The 20364-nt window shown below is 40.7% G+C and overlaps 1 protein-coding gene across 1 annotated transcript in view; it reads left to right on the forward strand.

Moving 5' to 3' along the window:
• CPQ (carboxypeptidase Q) overlaps window positions 1–20364 on the forward strand; it is a 531320-nt gene that overhangs the window by 441567 nt on the left and 69389 nt on the right. The window contains exon 7 of the mRNA XM_065902874.1: window positions 3643–3844. Coding sequence (XP_065758946.1) covers window positions 3643–3844 — 202 coding nt within the window. The remainder of the gene's footprint in view (window positions 1–3642; window positions 3845–20364) is intronic.

The raw sequence follows: 20364 nt of genomic DNA on the forward strand, positions 1-20364 counted from the left end.
TATATATAAATGGACAACAATAGACTGCTGCCGTCATGTTAGCAGCAGCTAATAAAATTCTACATGATTAGAAATCTAGCACGCCTCTACCTACAAGAAAATTCTGAGTTACTGAAATCTGCACATCCGGTCTAATTTGGGTTGAGAAAGACATTTTATTATCTTAGGCTTTTTATTCCTAGTTGGTAGGAAATGGTGGAGCAAGGGTTTTGTTTTTGTTTTTGTTTTCAATCTTCTCTTTGCCTAATCAAATTACTGTGTTAGCAGGGACAATAAATTCTGTCCAAACAGATTTTGTATTGTGATCATGCAAGAATATTTTAAACTCTGTACACTTGTTGTACTACAGTCATTGTATTTTTGAATTAAAAGCAAGGACCCGTGGCCTGACAATTGAAAGTAAGCATGAGCAGACAGGCTTGGGGAGGCAGACCTCTGGGCTTGAATTCTGACCACTCCACTCGCTAGCTAGGTAAGCCTGGGGAAGTTAGTTAACCTGACCAGACCTCAGTTGCTTTGTCTGTGAAATGAGAAATATAATAGCACTTAGAGAATGATTATAAGCATTACCTGGGCTAAGCTATAAGGCATTTCACATAGTGTCTGGCACGTTGGAAGCACTGCAAAAATGATACCTGTTATCATTATATGCAGCTAACAGAAGGGTTTATATGGAGTCCTTTCTTGGAAACCTGGGAGTTATGGATCTTTAGTGGTAAGATCAGTAACATCAGCTATTGATGAAGTGCTCGTTATGTGCCAGGCTCTACAATGCCCTCTTTCTTACAGCACAGTGACCTGGGGTGCCATCATTATCCCCATTTCAAGGCAGAGGAAACAGAAGTCCCAGACTGCCCAGTGTCACAGAGCTCACGACTGGTCAGTCTGAGGATTAAACTCAGACTGAATAGTCCCAGGGTGCATACTTGTTATCACTGTGCTAAACCTATTGCCACATAGCATCTGACACCTTTGAAAGTGCCCTTATTCAAATTATTCTCAACATTCCTATCAGCATCCTGGCATTGCATGGTACCATTCACAAATGGTGGGATACCCTGGCCCTTGTTCATTTGTAGGTGTAGAGGGTCAAGAAGCCTTTCATGCATATTTTTTAAGGAGCTTGGACAAGTTCAACTCACACAACCACTTTCACTGTGGTCCACAAAGATCTTTTCTTTGAAGACTCTCAAAGTTCCATGTGCCCAGGCTCATTGTTCAAGCCTGGGTGCACACTCAGTCGCTTTAGTTGTGTCTGACTCATTGTGACCCCATTCACTGTAGCCCACCAGGCTCGTCTGTGCATGGGGTTCTCCGAGCAAGAATACTAGAGAGGATTACTGTGCTCCTCCAGGAGATCTTCTCAACCCAGGGATTGAGCCGGCACCTCTAACATCTCCTGCACTGGCAGGTGTGTTCTTTACCACTGTCTAGAAGGAAACGGCAACCCACTCCAGTGTTCTTGCCTGGAGAATCCCAGAGACGGCGGAGCCTGGTGGGCTGCCGTCTATGGGGTCACACAGAGTCGGGCATGACTGAAGCGACTTAGCAGCAGCAAGAGCAAGCCTAGAAAAAAGCATCTGTTCCAGCCTACAGATGGAGACGCTAAAGGTCAAGTCATCATGACTTGGGGACAGAGAGAGAGGCCAGACACTCCTCTCGGCCGTCCAGTAGGTTGGTTGCTGAGCCGGGAGTAGAGTTGAGTGGGTCCAGGGCTGGGCACACCTCCCCAGGCTGATGCCCAAATCACTGCCTAGCTCTACTTTCAACTGAAAAGCATATAGTCAGGAGCAAATTGGGTAATATTCTTATTGGAAGGATGGGAGTCTGTGGGAAGTATGGGAACCCTCACAGACATGACCCAACTCTGTCTTCATTTGAAGATATATTGTACTATTTCTTTTCTCATTTTCACAGGGGAGGAAAAGAATTTGGGGTGGGAGCTGTGCGCACATAAGAGGACACGGTTAACCCTGCCAAATTCATGTTGACTTGGCACCAGTGTTCTAGCTGAATAGCCCTGAATATAAGACATTAATGCAAATATTTTTGCATGTTATTAACTCGAATGATGCTACCTTCTTGCAGTAGCCACAGCTGAGAGCAGAGAAAATTGTTTTCCTGGGTTTTCTTAAATCATAGTTGTCTTGGGTCTTTCTCTGAAAATCACCATGAAGACAGAAATTCCTTAGAAGTGAAAGTGGAAATACCAACAGACTTCTGCTTTGTCAACCTTCTCATCATCAATGACAGCAGAATGGGTCACAAAATTCAGGACCACAAAGTTCAGTCCTATAAATGTTAGAAATGTCCTTCTTTAGAACCCACCACTGTTCTTGCTGTTGTAACAACAATGCCCATCCACAGCAAAAGGAAATCATTATAAAAAGTATCTGTTTTACAAAAGAAAAAATAAATAGTTATGCAACCCTGAAATTGTTATGCAAGTGAAAAATCATTCTGATTCAGAATAGGTGTAACTCCATGCTAGCTATAGCAGTGTGGAGTTTTGGAAAGCATAGTATTTCAGACCCAGCTCTCTCATTTGCCAACTGTGTGACTTTGAGCAAGTCACTTAACCTCTCTGATCCTCAGTTCCTTTTCTATAAACCACTATCAATGATAAAACTGCCCTGTCTACTTTGTGGGTTATGGAAGATCAGAGGAGACTGCAAACATGAAAACTCTCTGAAAGCGATGTAAAAATGTTATTATTGATTTTAACTAGGTGAGTAATGACGATGCCAGCTTGATAATAACTCAACCAAGGTAGTATCTGGTCAGTCTTGAAGAAAAGAATGGCTCCTGGGAAATAGATGGCCAGGCCAGTTTAAACTTGAAAGAGCCTTAAACTTGCAAGTCTTTGGGCTGGGTGGCAACTGAGCTGTGTAATCTGGTGAGCGCCTCTTCTAGGCTCTTGCTGTGACAATATTGGCTACACGAAATCACTGTGCTTTCCCACCAGACTTTATTTGGGAAAAGTTTACACACTAGCGGCCTGGCAGAGCTGCTAGGGTGTAGAGTTCTACAGTTGTACCCCAGAGAGAACAGCATTTCACTGGCATTCTATTACCTCCCTCCCTGGGGGCTCAACAGATGGCACGGCATCAGAACCAGAAACCCAAGACAAAACTTTTGATTTGATGCTTTTAAGCCTTTGCAGAATCCACAATTAAAATAAGACAGAATGTCCATCAAGAGGAAAGAGGTAAAGAAAATAGGCCCACAGAGCATACTTTTTTGGGGGGCCTGAACATGGCTAAGGCTATCTGGAGACCCCCACTATAGAAAAGGAATTGTATCTGGTACAAGTTAAGCTGTTAAAATTAATTAAAAGAATATTATTGATAATAGCAATAATTAAGTAATTTTAATATGGAGCTTTATATTTATTTTCATTGAACTTAAAGAAAATCTTTCCAAGTCAACTCAAATTTGGCAGATCCCAGGATGAGTAAGTTTGCATCTCAGAACTGGTAGTAATATGCAGACCAGACCAGACCCCAAGTTGAGCAGAGCCTGATGTGTTTTGGCAACAACTAGTGAGGAGATAAAGTCTCTGATTGTTGTTTTTTCAGTAACTCCCAAAGAGAAAGCAGAGTTGCAGCAGATATGAACCAAACACTTATCTCTTTTGTTTAGGCAAATAGCTCCAACTACAGCCTTGTGATGGAGTCTGACCTGGGGACTTTCTTACCCTCTGGGCTGAAGTTCACTGGCTCTAACTCGGCCAGGATCATCATGGAGGAGGTCATGAGCCTGCTGCAGCCCATCAACATCACACAGGTCCTGAAGGCTGGAGATGGGACGGACATTAACTTCTGGATCCAAGATGGAGTGCCTGGTAAGAGCAGAAGATGAATTGGGGGTTCTTTACATACTGCCAGCAATTTAAAACAAAGTTTCTGTTCTAACATGCCACAATAGATACTGGTAGGATAATTAATACACGAAAACCCTTAGCTTCTGTCTACAAGATATAATCTGATGATTTCCAACATTGGGATAATAATACTCCTTTATGTTTGTTTATCAATCTGTCTGCTCTTTCTAAAGTATAAGTTCCTCTCTCCAAGAAATTCTGATTTAATGACTCAGGGATTGGGCCTAGAAATTGGTTTGGTGTTTTTAAAAACAGGTATAAGGTGATTGTAGCTCAAATGATCTCCTGATCAAAATTTATGAAACAGAGTAGAAGACAACTCAGTTCAGTTCAGTCGCTCAGTCGTGTCCGACTCTTTGCGACCCCATAGACTGCAGCATGCCAGGCCTCCCTGTCCATCACCAACTCCCGGAGTTTACTCACACTCATCTCCATTGAGTCAGTGATGCCATCCAACCATCTCATCCTCTGTCGTCCCCTTTGCCTCCTGCCCTCAATCTTTCCCAGCATCAGGGTCTTTTCAAATGAGTCAGCTCTTCATAAAGTATTGGAGTTTCAGCTTCAACATCAGTCCTTCCAGTGAACACCCAGGACTGATCTCCTTTAGGATGGACTGGGTGGATCTCCTTGCAAGGGACTCTCAAGAGTCTTCTCCCACACCACAATTCAAAAGCATCACAATTCTTTGGTGCTCAGCTTTCTTTACAGTCCAACTCTCACATCCATACATGGCTACTGACTAGATGGCCTTGACTAGATGGACCTTTGTTGGCAGAGTAATATCTCTGCTTTTTAATATGCTGTCTAGGTTGGTCATAACTTTCCTTCCAGGGAGTAAGCGTCCTTTAATTTCATGGCTACAATCACCATCTGAAGTGATTTTGGAGCCCAAAAAAATAAAGTCTGACACTGTTTCCACTGTTTCCCCATCTATTTGTCATGAAGTTATGGGACCAGATGCCATGATCTTAGTTTTCTGAATGTTCAGCTTTAAGCTAACTTTTTCACTCTCCTCTTTCACTTTCATCAAGAGGCTCTTTATTTCTTCTTCACTTTCTGCCATAAGGGTGGTGTCATCTTCATATCTGAGGTTATTGATATTTACTACTACTGATATCCTTCTAGTTCTAGTCCTGTGCTGCAGAAACTTCTCTGACCCAAATAATCCCCTACCCAAAATCAAAGTATCTGAAATTTTACCATTAGAGATTTATTCTTTGAGGTTGGGAACATTTTGTTAATCATTTTTTCCTAATGCAAAGACTGCTTTAAGAGGTTGGACATAAACTAGTTTATCCTGATCAGGTTCATCAGGTTGATATTTTTAAGACAAGTCCTGGGCAGGTATGAAATTATATAGTAGGACTAGGCATGGGATGATTACAGGACAAGAAAGAAGACAAACAAATTTCCTTCATAAATTGGCTGAGACTGGCCATGGGAGAGGGTTATTGATGATATTAGACCTCTGTGATCAGAAGTTGTTCCCTCAACACCATTATATCCATAACCAAAAACACTGTTAAAAAATCTATTTGCATATTATTCTGTACTTGTATTATGCAAATAGTAAGCCTAGCTTTTGAATAGTCTTAAAAATTACAGTTTCCAGAACCATTTTTATAGCTACAAAATATTTCACAAAATTTTTTTAAAGTCTCTCTAGATACACCACACTCTAGCCTTTTTTTTTTTCAGCCTGCAAAATAGGCTTTAGCAATAGCATACTGTATGGATTTAAGGGGTTTTTTTTTTAGTTCATTCTTTAGATATTACAGATTAAAGCATATTTTAGATGTTAAGGTTGGTATAGTCTTTTATAACTAAAAAGAGAAGGAGCTTTTCTTTATTGTAAGACAAGGACCTAAATTCTCTCCAGTGGTTTGTGTATATTTTAACCATATTTTGAAATAAGACAACATTTCCATTTTCAGTGCTGTGGTTCGTCTGTACAGAACCGAGACTGTCTACATATGTGTGCTTTTAATCATGATCAAGGTCTAGGGGAAGGGCGTTTGCCCTTTGAATTGTATAAAACGTTTTTGCTTGAATTTTAGATTTTTCTTGACCCTTAAATTTTCCAGAAAGAATCTTCTTAAAATTTCAGAAAAACCCAGTAAGTTTGCTGGGTGGTAAGAAGTGAGAAAAAACTTGACAGGTTGTGGGTGAATTAGAGTGAAGACTGGAGGTGGTTAAGGGGGAGGGGAGGAGCTGAGACCAAAAACAGAAGAACAAAAACATGTGTGCTCCCTCCCGCCAGGTAGCTTCTGCTTTTGTTGCATTGGATACTTGAGAATCAGCTCTAGCTTTATTCCTTCTATGTAGATATTCCATAAGAATGGTTCTATTTGGAATTAACAAGTTGATTTGATCGTCTTCACAAAGGTAAGGAGGGCTTCCCCTCTTGCCTCACAGTAGTGGGGAATTTGAACCCCATTGTGATTGCTTAAGAACTAATGTGAGTTATAATATATTCAACATTTAAAAAACTAAGATCATGGCATCCAGTCCCATCACTTCACGACAAATAGAGAGGGAAAAAGTAAAAGTGACAGATTTTATTATCTTGGGCTCCACAGTCACTGCTGATGGTGACTGCAGCCATGAAATTAAGTTGCTTGTTCCTTGGAAGGAAAGCTATGACAAACCCAAAAAAGAAAGTGAAAGTGTTAATTGCTCAAAGACTTGTGTTCAACTCTTTGCAACCCCATGTGCTATAGCCTGCCAGGCTCCTCTGTCCATGGGATTCTCCAGGCAAGAATACTGGAATGGGTAGCCATTCCCTTCTCCAGGGGATCTTCCCAAACCAGGGATCAAACTTTAGGACTGACTGGATTTCCTGCATTACAGGCAGATTCCTGCATTACAGGCAGATTCTTTACCATCTGAGTCACCAGGGAAGCCCCTAGACAGCATATTAAAAAGCAGAGACATCACTTTGTCAACAAAGGTCCATCTAGTCAAAGCTATGGTTTTTCCAGTAGTCATGTATAGATATGAGAGTTGGACCATAAAGAAAGCTGAGTGCCAAAGAACTGATGCTTTTCAACAGCGGTGCTGGAGAAGACTCTCGGGTCCCTTGGACTGCAAGGAGATCAAACCAGTCAGTCATAAATGACATCAACCCTAAATATTCATTGGAAGGATAGATGCTGAAGCTGAAACTCCAGTACTTTGGCCACCTAATGCGAAGAGCTGACTCATTGGAAAAGACCCTGATGCTGGGAAAGATGGAAGCCAAAAGAAGGAGGCAGCAGAGAATGAAGATGGTTAGATAGCCTCAATCTATCTAAATGGTCATATACATTCACGACTCAGTGGACATGAATTTGAGCAAACCCAAGGATATAGTGAAGGACAGAGAGGCCTGGTGTGTTGCAGTTCATCGGGTCGCAAAGAGTGGGACAGAACTTAGTGACTGAATGACTTAGCAACTGAACAAAAACAATATAATTTACTCAACTCCTGCTAGCTGTCAGACACCCAGTTAGGCTTTTTGCATACACTATCTTTTTGCTCTAGATGACCATCCTAAGAGTTAGGTACAGTTACTCCTGTTCTGAAGATGAAGAAGCAGACTCAGAGGGACTGAATGACTTGCCCAAGTCTATCTGGCTCTTAAGTGCGGAAGTCACCCTGAGAACAGGCCACTTTGGTTTCAAGGCTGGTGGCCCCTTTCCCACACTATGCAACAACACGGGGTGCCTGGAATGCTGAGATGGTCTTCCAGATCTATGACAGTGTCTGAAATGTTTATCTTGCTCAGCTCTTGCTTATGCAAAGGATTTTAGTTCATTCCTGCTCCAGAATAATTTACCCCTGAGGAAAGGAGTTTGTTATTGTAAATAACTACTTATTTCTTCTCACATTCTTTGTTCCACTCCTCTCTCTATCAGGAAGGTTTATGTAAACTTGGTAGCTCATTTAGACTGCAACTTATGTTTCCTGGAATTCTTTTTCATTCCGCTTAGAGTATTGTAAGATGGAACCAAATTATTGCTGTTTTCCCCTATTATTATTGAGCTATCTTCTGGTATTTCAGGTTTGAGGTCTTCCTGGAAGAAATAATGGAACTGTTTATAACCCTTGTTACCCAGGAACTTTAGAAAAAGATGAAGAACCATAGTTAATCTGAAAAAGAAAATTAAAATATACTAGTTGTGTACTCAGAATTCTTGAAGACATGGCAAGTTACAGTGAGTTAAAGCTAAAAATAGGACTCAAAATACTAATTTAGTTATGATTTAAATAACTGTTAGCTCACTTTTGAAAAATTAGTGAGAAATATTTGCAAACTCCATTCATCCTTTCTTCTTTCTCTTTTTCTTTCCTTTCTTCCATTGAACTAATAAATACTTATTGAACCCTTTCAAGTCATTGGCCTTTCACATTTCTGTAGTGTGATGACTGAGCCCCATTTTTTTAATGGTTTTTGTATACTCTGTATCAAAATACTAATGAAGAGCACAGATAGGATTAAAATTCAACATAATTATAGAAGTCAAATGGATAAATTTATGAAACAATAATCTTTGGAGAGGAGATAGGATATCTTTCATCCATCTAGGTGATGTCCATGATGAACAGGATAACTATCAACATAAACGTAAGGCTTTGGGTGGGAGGAAAGTTTAAAAAAATTCTTAGATGTATTTCTCACATAAACTCTCTGTTCTAGACATCTTCATACTCTTGCCACCACCCACTTCCTCCCTCTGCCATACTTCTTCCTATTTTCTCCTCCAAATCCTAAATGCTCTTTAAGGCTCACTCCATGTTCATCCGTGTCTGGGAATCCTTCTTTAACACAGCCTGGTGCTCTATTGCTTTTCCGAATTTCTAAAACACTTATGTAGCCCCAAGTATGGCACTCACTAACATTGTCCTTGGGTTACTAGGAATTTCCCTTCATCCTGCCTCCTATACTCAATGATCAGTTCTTTGAGGTCAAGGGTTTCTATTTCTTGTGTGTGTGTGTGTGTGTGTGTGTGTGTGTGTGTGTTACATTTATGTTTATTAAAAAGTGCTACAAACAAACAAAGCCTGTACAAAAAACTTGAACATCCACTCCTGTGAAACAGTAAGCTCCAGGAACATTATCACTTAGGACTTCACACTCCTCTGCCTTGGCCTCATAGTCTTCCTCTGTCATAGATTAGTCTTCCTTCCCCAGTACTTTGAAACAGTAGTCTTGAGAGACATTATTGCCTAGGACCCCCTCTTCCTCCGCCTCGGCCTCTTCCTGCAACAGCTTCCCTTTTCTTAGCCTTCACCTTTGGTTCCACATCCACGAGTAGTGTATCCAGAGGTAAGCTGTCCGGCAGAATAAAATACCGAATGTTATTTCCTCGAATACTCAGTATCTCCAGCTGTACACGTTCTCTGTTCTTCAGGGTCATTGTCACTGCTTTAAGATGTGTATTCATACTGACATCTACACCTGTGATTGTTCCATGGACCTGTGTTCCATTCTTTAATTCAATGGTTACACTTTCGTGACTCAATTTCATCAAAAATCTCACGAGCTTCATCCTAGCAGCGCCGTCACCCTTTTGGCCGGATAGTACACGAAATCCGACCACCAAGAGCCAAGGTCGGGCGTATGAATGGCCGGAAACACTTACTCTCGGGCAAGGGTTTCTATTTCTTTGCGTCCTCTTTAGCTCTTAGTTTAACTTTGGGAAACATTTAAATTCTTGTAAATATCACAAGAGAAAAAAAAACGTAGAAGTAATTGTTTTCTCAACAAGCTTTGGGTCCTTCAGCTTAAAAGTGTGGCTAAATTCACTATGGAAAACAGTGTGGAGATTTCTTAAAAAACTGGAAATAGAACTGCCATATGACGCAGCAATACCAGTTCTGGGCATACACACTGAGGAATCCAGATCTGAAAGAGACACGTGCTCCCCAATGTTCATCGCAGCACTGTTTATAATAGCCAGGACATGGAAGCAACCTAGATGCCCATCAGCAGACGGATGGATAAGGAAGCTGTGGTACATATACACCATGGAATATTACTCAGCCGTTAAAAAGAATTCATTTGAATCAGTTCTAATGAGATGGATGAAACTGGAGCCCATTATACACAGTGAAGTAAGCCAGAAAGATAAAGAACATTACAGCATACTAACACATATATATGGAATTTAGAAAGATGGTAACGATAACCCTATATGCAAAACAGAAAAAGAGACACAGAAGTACAGAACAGACTTTTGAACTCTGTGGGATGTTTCGAAAGAACAGCATGTATATTATCTATGGTGAAACAGATCACCAGCCCGGGTGGGATGCATGAGACAAGTGCTCGGGCCTGGTGCACTGGGAAGACCCAGAGGAATTGGGTGGAGAGGGAGGTGGGAGCGGGGATCGGGATGGGGAATACGTGTAACTCCATGGCTGATTCATGTCAATGTATGACAAAACCCACTGAAATGTTGTGAAGTAATTAGCTTCCAACTAATTAAAAAAAAAAAAAATTAGAAAAAAAAGTGTGGCTAAATTAAAAGATGCTGGGAAAAAAAGACATACAGATGGAAGGATGACATAAATTAAGGAGGTTAAATAGGATTATTTACCTTAAAGGAGTAAAGACTGAGAGAAGATGTTGATTAGTATTTTCTAGTACATTAGTGATTCTTATACCTAAAATGGTAAACAGTTGTTCTCTGACTCTCTTTGAAAGATAATGTAAGAGCATCAAAAGTGTCCAAGATGCATTTAGGTTAGTCTCTATTGATTCCAGATAGCAGAGAGGCTTTCAATCTTAAATTTTTGCCTGATTTTTCAATTATGAGGTCTGAGTTAGAATGACAGGAATCTATTTCATCCTGAACATGTCAGTAATAAGATCTAATTCAACGATGCTCAGATGTCCATAAATGCATCCTTCTTGAACAATTTTTTTTAGAAACTCTTCTATAAAATATACATTAATGAAAAGGTTAAATACTCTGTTAAGGTGACCTGAGGGAGTGAGCCCACCATGACTGCCCATCTTCCAATTAGAGTTTCTTCCTCTGCTTCAGAATCTGAGAAGCAGTCTTTTGCTGATGATCTTGGCAAGTAGCAGACAGTGTGCTGGGAAGGATTAGAGAGTGTGTTCTGGGCTCACAACTTTGAACTGCCTGTGCCATCTTGGGCAAATGATGTAATTTTTCTCAGCCTTGCACAGTTATTATTGAGCATTCTTTTTGTATAACTTTTTAAATTATTTATTTATTTATTATTATTTTTGGCTGCACTGGGTCTTCATTGCTGCGTGCAGGCTTTCCCTAGTTGTGGCAAGTGGGGGCTACTCTCTAGTCGCGCGCGATGTACTGGCTTCGCATTGCAGTGACTTCTCTTATTACAGAGCACAGGCTCTAGGGTGCACAGGCTTCAGTAGTTGCAGCCCATCGGCAAAGTCGTTGTGGTGCATGGGTTTAGTTGCTCCGCAGCATCTGGAATCTTCCCCGACCAGGAGTTGAACTGGTGTCCCCTGCACTGTAAGGCAGATTCTTAACCATGGGACCACCAGAGAAACCCAGACTGTTCTTATCCTGCTGTAAGGCACTTGGAATTAATAGTAAAGGAGACAGACAAGATCCACAGTCTCTACAGTCTCGTGAGTGAGACTGGATTATCTCATGTGTAAAATGGGTATGGTCACCGCCAGGCCCCCACATATGTTCCTCCTCCTTCTCTATCCTCTCTCTCTTTGACCAGGACCACCTTCCAGAAACCACACAATCATCCAGGACACAGAACCAAATGCTCTCAAGTCCTGTTTACTCCAAATTCCTCTTATTTTTAAAGCCCATTCCCTCCTCTCTACCCCACAAACCTTATCTCAGCAGTACTCACTGATTTTCCTGTTCCAGCCTGCTGCTAGCGTCTCAGCCTGCATTCTTTGTTCCCTTCCATCTAATTGTCTCACTTCTCCCAAAGTGAACTTTCTATATTAAAAATCAGACTATCAGTTGGGTTGCCCTTGGCTGCAAAATAACACAGAAGCTGCAACTTAGAATAGTAGTAAGGGGATTTTTTAATTTACTTTTAAAAAGTAGGATAGGTGGTTACAGAATGCTTGATTTAGTCATCAGTCATACCAAAGATCTTGGTTCTTTACATCTTTCCACTGTGCCATCATCAGCATGAATTCTGTCTTCAGGCTTGTCCCCTCATGGTCCCTAGATGGCTGCAGTTGTTCCAGGCAACAGATTCTCACACAATGGACAGTAACGGAAAAGAGAAATTCCATAATGGCTGGCCTTTTATAACAGTGAGGCTTCATCCAGAAGCTTCAAAGCAAATGTTCCTCATTTTCATTGGCCAAAATTATAACACGTTTGTGGTAGTAAAGTGGAACTACCCAAACTGGATTATATTGATTAAGTTTTACTTCATGAGTCTAGGATGGAGCCCAGTCTCCCCTGAAAATGTAGCCTCCTGATGCGTGAGAATAACTGGGATTCTTTAGGAAGAAGATGAGGGTTCCCACTTGTGAGCAGTGAAGAGTAGCAGCATATTTAATCATCTCTCCTCCTTGCTTAAAACCCTTCATTGTCTCCCCATTGTTCTCCATGTCAGGTCTTTGCTTAGCCTGAAATTCAAGGCCCTTCTGGTTTCATCCTGGGCTGCTGTGCAGCCTCCCCTCTCATGGCCATCCCACTTCTCTCTGTCCATCTCTTATTCATACAAGTCTCATTCACTGAGATCCGGTGCACCCTGTACTCTCATTTTCCTTGCCATTGGGCCTGCCTCATTCTGTCTTCTTCACCAGCTAATTCCTACTCGTCCATGGTTCAGCAGCCTATTCTCTTCTCACAAACCTTCTTTAATCCCTAGCTGTCTGGGTGAGTAAACCTTGGATGTGTTCTCATCACCCTCTCTTCACCTCCTCATCACCCTCTCTTCACCTCCTCATGGCAGTTACCCTTTTAGAGCTGTGATTGCAATTTCCTCATCATTTCCAGCACCTAAGGAGTGCCTGGCCCTTGACAAAATGGCCTGAATCAAATGATGAATCAGTAGTGTCTAGGTTTGTAGGAAGAGTGAGATGTTGTACGAGAGGTTTGTAAACTGAAGTGCCATAAGTTGTGATTACTATAGTAATAACTTTGCTTCATCAAGCTGTCCTGTTACATATTGTTTTTAAAATCACATTTTAATTTCTTTCATTTTTAAAGAATAATTCAGACTCCATAGTATAGTTCCAAATATGCAGATTACTCAGAATTTCTCATATTTTCCATTTTGCTTCTTTCTGATACTTTATATGGCATTAAGCAGAACTAAATTAAAATGTTTCATTTCTACATTTCCAAAGGCCTTTCTTCTAAAATTTTCCAAGAAAGGAGAAGATCAGGGCACAAATAAGAATGTACAGTAAATTGAAGGTTCAGACTCTGGGCCTAGGGCTCAATGTTTTCCAGTCCCAGATGGAATAGTGCAATATAGTAGTTCTATGTCCCCTGCTGTCCCTAATGAAAAGATGCCTCTTTTGTGGTAAAAAAAAAAAAAAAAAAAACTTAGCGCTAGTGATGTGTGAGAGAGTGATGCTGCATGGTGAGTAGACTTCACACCACTGGGAACATGAAAAGGACACTCTCTGGTTTGTGACTATAACCCTTATTTACATAGTCCAGCAGTTTCATTCCATCAGCAAGCCTGTCTTGAGTGCCTACTGTAAACCAGGCACTCTGGACACTGAGGCTAGAGCGTGAAAAAGGCCAGCTATCTGCCCTCATGGAGCTTACATTGTAGTGAGAGGTACGGAGAAGGCAGTAGGAAGAGACAAACTGTAACAAAGATATCCAGAATGGAAAACAAAACAAAACATTAGAGAGTGATAAGGGCAATACAGAGAATTATAGCAGGGGTATCACAAAAGAAGTGACAATTCCCCTGATTTTCCAGGAAGAATAGAATTTTGTGGAATGAAGAGGGAGTGCATCCACATGAAAAGATGAGGATACACAGGACTAGAGGTGAAAAAGTTCAGTGGGTTTTTGAAATGATGTGTGTCTGATTTGGCCACCCCTTCAGGGATCACAGGCTTCCCTGGTGGTTCAGATGGTAACAAATCTGCCTGCAATGTGGGAGACCTGGGTTCGATCCCTGGATCAGGAAGATCCCCTGGAGACAGATGGCAACCCACTCCAGTATTCTTGCCTAGAGAATTCCATGACAGAAGAGCCTAGTGGGCTACAGTCCATGGGGTGGCAAAGAGTTAGACATGACTGATCAGCTAACACTACTAGTACTCAGGGATCAGAGCCTTGTCATGGCAAAGGGTCTTGCATAACTTAATGAAGCTATGAGCCATACTGTGCAGGGCCCACCCAGGACAGATGGGTCATAGTGAAGAGTTCTGACAAAACATGCTTCACTGGGGAAGGAAATGGCAACCCATTCCAGTATTCTTGCCTGGAGAACCACATGGATAATATAAAAAGGCAAAAAGATATGACACTGGAACATGAGCCCCCCAGATAGGAATGTGTCCAAGATGCTACTGGGGAGGAGCAGAGGGCGATTACTAGCAGCTCTAGGAAGAATGAAGGGACTGGTTGAAAGAAGAAACAATACTCAGTTGTGGATGTGTCTGGTGGTGAAAGCAAAATCTGATGCTCTAAAGAACAATATTGCATAGGAATCTGGAATGTTAGGTAAACTGAATCAAGGTAAACTGGATATGGTCAAGCAGGAGATGGCAAGAGTGAACACTGATATCTTAAATGGACGAGAATCAGAGAATTTATTTCAAATGACTATTGTAACTACTATTGTGGGCAAGAATTCCTTAGAAGAAATAGAATAGCCCTCATAGTCAACAGTAGAGTCCAAAATACAGTACTTGGGTGAAATCTCAAAAACAGCAGAATAATTTCAGTTCATTTCAAAGGCAAACTAGTCAACATCAGAGTAATCCACGTCTATGCCCCAATCACTAATGCTGAAGAAGCTGAAGTTGACCAGTTCTATGAAGACCTACAAGACCTTCTAGAACTAACACCAAAAAAAAGATGTCCTTTTCATCATAGAGAGTTGGAATGCAAAAGTAAGTAGTCCAGAGGTACATGGAATCACAAGCAAGTTTGGCCTTCCAATAAAAAATGAAGCAGGGCAAAGTCTAACAGAGTTTTGTCAAGAGAAAATGCTGGTTACAGCCCAAACCCTTTTTCAACAACCCAAAAGATGACTTATGCAGGGACACCACCAAATGATCAATACCAAAATTAGATTGATATGTTCTTTGCAGCCAAAGATGGAGAAGCTCTATACAGTCAGTAAAAGCAAGACTTGGAGCTGACTGTGGTTCAGATCATCAGCTCCTTATTGCAAAATTCAAGCTTAAATTGAAGAAAGTAGGAAAAACCACTAGAACCATCCAGGTATGACCTAAATCAAATTCTTTGTGATTATGCAGTGGAAGTGATGAATAGATTCAATGGATTAGATCTGGTAGAAAGAGTGCCTGAAGAATTATGAGCAGAGATTTGTAGCATTGTACAGGAGGCAGTGACCAAAACCATCCCAAAGAAAAAGAAATTCAAGAGACAAAGTGATTGTCTGAGGAGGCTTTGCAAATAACTGAGGAAAGAAGAGAAGCAAAAGGCAAGGGAAAAAGGGAAAGATATGCCCAACTGAATGCAGAGTTCCAGAGAGTGGCAAAGGGAGATAAGAAGGCCTGCTTAAATAAACAATGCAAAGAAATAGATGAAAACAATAGACTGGGGAATACTAGAAATCGCTTCAAGAAACTTAAATATATCAAGGGAACATTTCATGCAAAAATGGGCATGATAAAGGACAGAAATGGTAATGACCTAATAGAGGCAGAAAAGATTAAGAAGAGGTGGCCAGAATACACAGAACTGTACAAAAAAAAAGGTCTTAGTGATCAAGAAAACCACGTTGGTGTGGTCACTCACCTCGAGCTGGACATCCTGGAGTGTAAAGTTAAGTGGGCCTTAGAAAGCATTACTATGACCAAAATTAGTGGAGGTGACGGAAATCCAGCTGAGTTATTTAAAATCCTAAAAGATGATGCTGTTCAAGTGCTGTGTTCACTATGTCAGCAAATTAGGAAAACTTAGCAGTGGCCACAGGACTGAAAAAAATTTTTCATTCCAATCCCAAAGAAGAGCAATGCCAAAGAATATTGAGACTACCATATGAGTTGTACTCATTTCACATGCTAGCAAGGTTATGCTCAAAATCCTTCAAGCTAGGTTTCAGCAGTTTGTGAACTAAGAACTTCCAGAGGTACAAACTGGATTTTGAAGAGGAGCCAGAGATAAAATTGTCAACATCCATTGGAGCATAGGAAAAGCAAGGGAATTCCAGAAAAACATATATTTCTGCTTCAGTGACTGTGCTAAAGCCTTTGACTGTGTGGATCACAAGAAACTGTGGGAAATTCTCTTAAGAGTTGGGAATGCCAGACCACCTTACCTGTGTCTCCTGAGAAACCTGTATACACGTCAAGAAGCAACAGTTAGAACCAGACATGGAACAACTAGTTCAAAACTGGGAAAGGAGTATATCATGGCTGTATATTGTCACCCTGCTTATTTAACTTATATGCAGAGTACATCATGCAAAATGCTGAGCTGGATGAATCACAAGCTGGAATTAAGATTATTGGGAGAAATATCAACAACCTCAGATATGCAGATGATACCACTCTAACAGCAGAAATTGAAGAGGAAATAAAGAGCCTCTTGATGATGATGAGACAGAAGAGTAGAAAAGCTGGCTTGAAACTCAACATTCAAAAAACTAAGATCCTGGCATCTGGTCCCATCACTTCATGGCAAATAGATGGGAGGAAAGTGGAAATAGTGTTTCTTCAGCTGCAAAATCCCTGCCGATGATGACTGCATCAATGAATTTAGAAGATACTTGCTCCTTTGAAGAAAAGCTATTGATGAATATACACAGTGTATTAAAAAACAGAGATATCACTTTGCTGATAAGGGTCCACATAGTTGAAGCAATGGTTTTTCCAGTGATATATATGGATATTAGAGTTGGACCATAAAGAAGGCTGAGCCCCTAAGAATTGATATTTTTCAGTTGTGGTGCTGGAGAAGACTTTTGAGAGTCCATTGGACAGCAAGGAGATCAAACCAGTCAATTCTAAAGGAAATCAACCCTGAATATTCATTGAAAGGACTGATGCTAAAACTGAAGCTCCAAAATACTTTGGCCACCTGATGCAAAGAGCTGATTCATTGGAAAAGACCCTGATGCTAGGAAGGACTGAAGGCAAAAAGAGAAGGGGTCAGTGGTAGATGAGATGGTTAGATAGCATTACTGACTCAATGGACATGAATTTGTACAAACTTCAGGAGATAGTGGAAGACAGAGGCAGCCTGGTATGCTGCAGTCCATGGGGTTGTAAAGAGTCAGACGTGACTTAGCGACTAACAACAACAACTGATTTGGCCACAGTTTAGTTTAATATAGGGAAATAGAGCTAAAACTAAAAAGGTCTCTTGGGACCCCAGTTGGACCCTGACTGTCATTTAGGAATTTGGGATAGCCAAAAAGTTTTGAAAGTTTAGAACAGGAGGGAGACGAGATGGGGCTCAATTCCAACCCCTGAGAAGGCACCATCTAACCCACAGCATTGTCCTTGAGAGACTCAGAACAAAAACCAACACATCTCATGGGTTGGTCTGCATGTCCTCTAGCAATTTCTTGCTAAAATTGCACTGTTTTGGATGTTTTGCTACTTGATGGACTATCCTATTGGAAAGACAAAGAGAGTAGTCCCATAAAACATTGTGCCATGATTGGCAGTGGTAGCAGGAGTTCTTAGATGTTAACAATGAAGTCTGACTATAATTGGACATAATCTGCCTGTTGAATCTCCTTTGAGTCAAACAAAACTTTGAGTACAGTGACAGCTCATCGATTTCTTTTGAGCTCTTCTAAAAATATGCTTATCAATTTAATTACTTTAATAAGCATAAGATTATGGAAACAACAGAAAAACATCACAATGCAAGAGATATTGGTAAAATTGAGTTTCTGATTGAGTAAAGTCTTCTGACTATAGAAGTAAATTCTATCTCAATTATGTATGATAGATTCCTTAGATTATGTAATTTCATTGGCTTTAGATCCTTCCTTTTTTTTTTTTTTTTGTCTCAGTATTAAATGTCAAAAATGGCTACTTAACCTGATATTTTTCTACATTCCCCTCATACGGATTTCTAACTGTGAATTAAGTCTCTCTATTATCTCATTTTTATAAGAAAGTGTGAGATTGCCTAATTCTAGGTGACTAAACTTTCTTTTCCAGTATGACACTTGCTATCTTAATTGTCCTTCCAGTTTGTACTGCATAGGTCAAACATGGGTGAGCTCTGTGAAATCTATTAGTTGTGGATCTTTGTGATGTGATGAGCTGTTGCCTGTAACAGGACCAGTTATGAAGTGCATCCTCCGTATTCTTTCTTTTCTTCCTTTCTTCCTCCTTCCTTCCTCTTTTCTCTTCCCTTCCCTTCTCTTCCCCTCCTTCCTCTCTTCCTCTGTCCCTCCTTCTCCTCCTTCTCTCTCTCTTCCTTCTTCCCCACCCTCTTTTCTCCTCCCTCCCCCTCCCTTCCTTCCTTCTCTCTCTCTCTCTCTCTCTCTCTTTCTTTCTTGTTGCAATGGCTGCAATAACCTCCTGACAATTGAGAGAACAGAATTGTATGTAAAGATGGGCATGGCTTTCATCAGGGCTTTCATCACCCAAAACTATCCAGTTTTGAACAATTTAAACCTACCTGAAAATGTTTGCTGGACACATATTTACACAAATCCACATTTTTGGCAAAAGTGTTTCATTAAGTATTATTGATACCATATTTAAAGCATGAAGGTCCTCATAGATATCATTTTAATATCTTTAGTCAATGCTATAGTGCAAAGCGCAAACGGAAAGGTCAGTAATTCCACACTCACTATTCCTGACAGAGGATTTTACCTGAGATATCCAATTATCTGACATAATTGTAGCCACTTGGCATATTAACTTCAGTTGCTTTAATTTTTCATTTTGTGTTGGTGTAGACCCAGATATGTGTTCAGGTTATAGCTGTGGTTCACAGACCCAATTGAACTTTTAGATCACCTGGAGGCTTTTAAAAACATGTCGGCACTTGGGCCCTACCCCGAAAGGTTGAGATTTTATTGGTCTGGCTGCAGGGCCACAACAGTTGCACGAGTTCAGGAGAACCATGAGCAAGAACACCACTGTGTTCCACGTGGAAAGGTGCCCACTCTACTTGTGGAGACTTGGGGCCTAGAGAGAGGGCTGGAGAACACCGACTCCAGGAGCCACCTGGAGGTTCCGGCATGCAGCCGGACTTGAAAACCATTTTGCTCTTAAGGCCTAGGCTATGCTTTACTTCAAAATGGTTTTCAAGTCCGGCTGCGAGGAATCGGGTGGAGAGGGAGGTGGGATGGGAGACCGGGATGGGGAATTCGTGTAACTCTATGGCTGATTCATATCAATGTATGACAAAACCCACTGGAAAATAAAAAAAAAAAAAAAAAAGAAAGGAAAAAAATAAATAAATATACTGACAAAAAGTGAAAAAAAAAAAAAAAAAAAAAAGAGCATGGAGCTCTAGGGAGCCATGTAGAAATGGATTCAAAATCTTGCTTTTCTCTCTAGCTGTGTGACCTTAAGAAAGTCATTTCACCTCTTAAAACTTCAACTTCTTCATAAATTAAATGGTGATAATGATACCATCGCGTGAGAGTATATTGGAAAAAATACAGTCCAAGAGCTATGCTTGACACAAAGTTAACTCTCAAGAAGCCACTGCTACTATTTCAGTTATTATAGCATAATCTCTGTATTAGTCCAGACTCCTGCAGTGCTGAGTGACAGAAGTCCAACTCCGAAGACCTGAGACAAAAATGGAGATTCAGCACACCACAGGAAGAGGAGGGCTGGATCTGGTCTCAGGGACTCAAGCCTTTGGATGCTCTTAGCACTTGTATCCTCTCTCTGGTCCTTATTCCACCTTCTTTCATGCTGCCTTCATTCTCTCAAGCCAACTGTCTCCGTAGGTGCTAATCTATGACCTTAGGCGGCTTAAAGCTCAAAGGCTTCGATCTTTACAGCCTCTTTAGCACAAAGAGTCTAGTAACTCATCACCTCCAACTCAGCTGGAAAAATCACAGTGGCCCAGCCTGGCCCCTTTGCTCATCCCTGTGGCCAAGATGCACCGTCCTTAAAGTGGGGAGAATCAGTGATGTGCAGGTAGACGAACACAGAAACCACCTTTATTTTCACTGTTAAGACCTGATTCAAAATATGTAAAACACAGAAAACCTCTGCTATCTAAGATCTATTAGCAGATAGAAGGACAACAATGAAGTCCCAGAAGCAATTAAAAAAAAAAAAAAAAAAAAATATATATATATATATATATATATATATATATATATATATCCTGAATTTATAACACCTAATCTCTCAGCTCTTC

The sequence above is a fragment of the Muntiacus reevesi genome, chromosome 12 (genome assembly GCF_963930625.1).
Source record: "Muntiacus reevesi chromosome 12, mMunRee1.1, whole genome shotgun sequence".
Taxonomy (NCBI): Eukaryota; Metazoa; Chordata; class Mammalia; order Artiodactyla; family Cervidae; genus Muntiacus; species Muntiacus reevesi.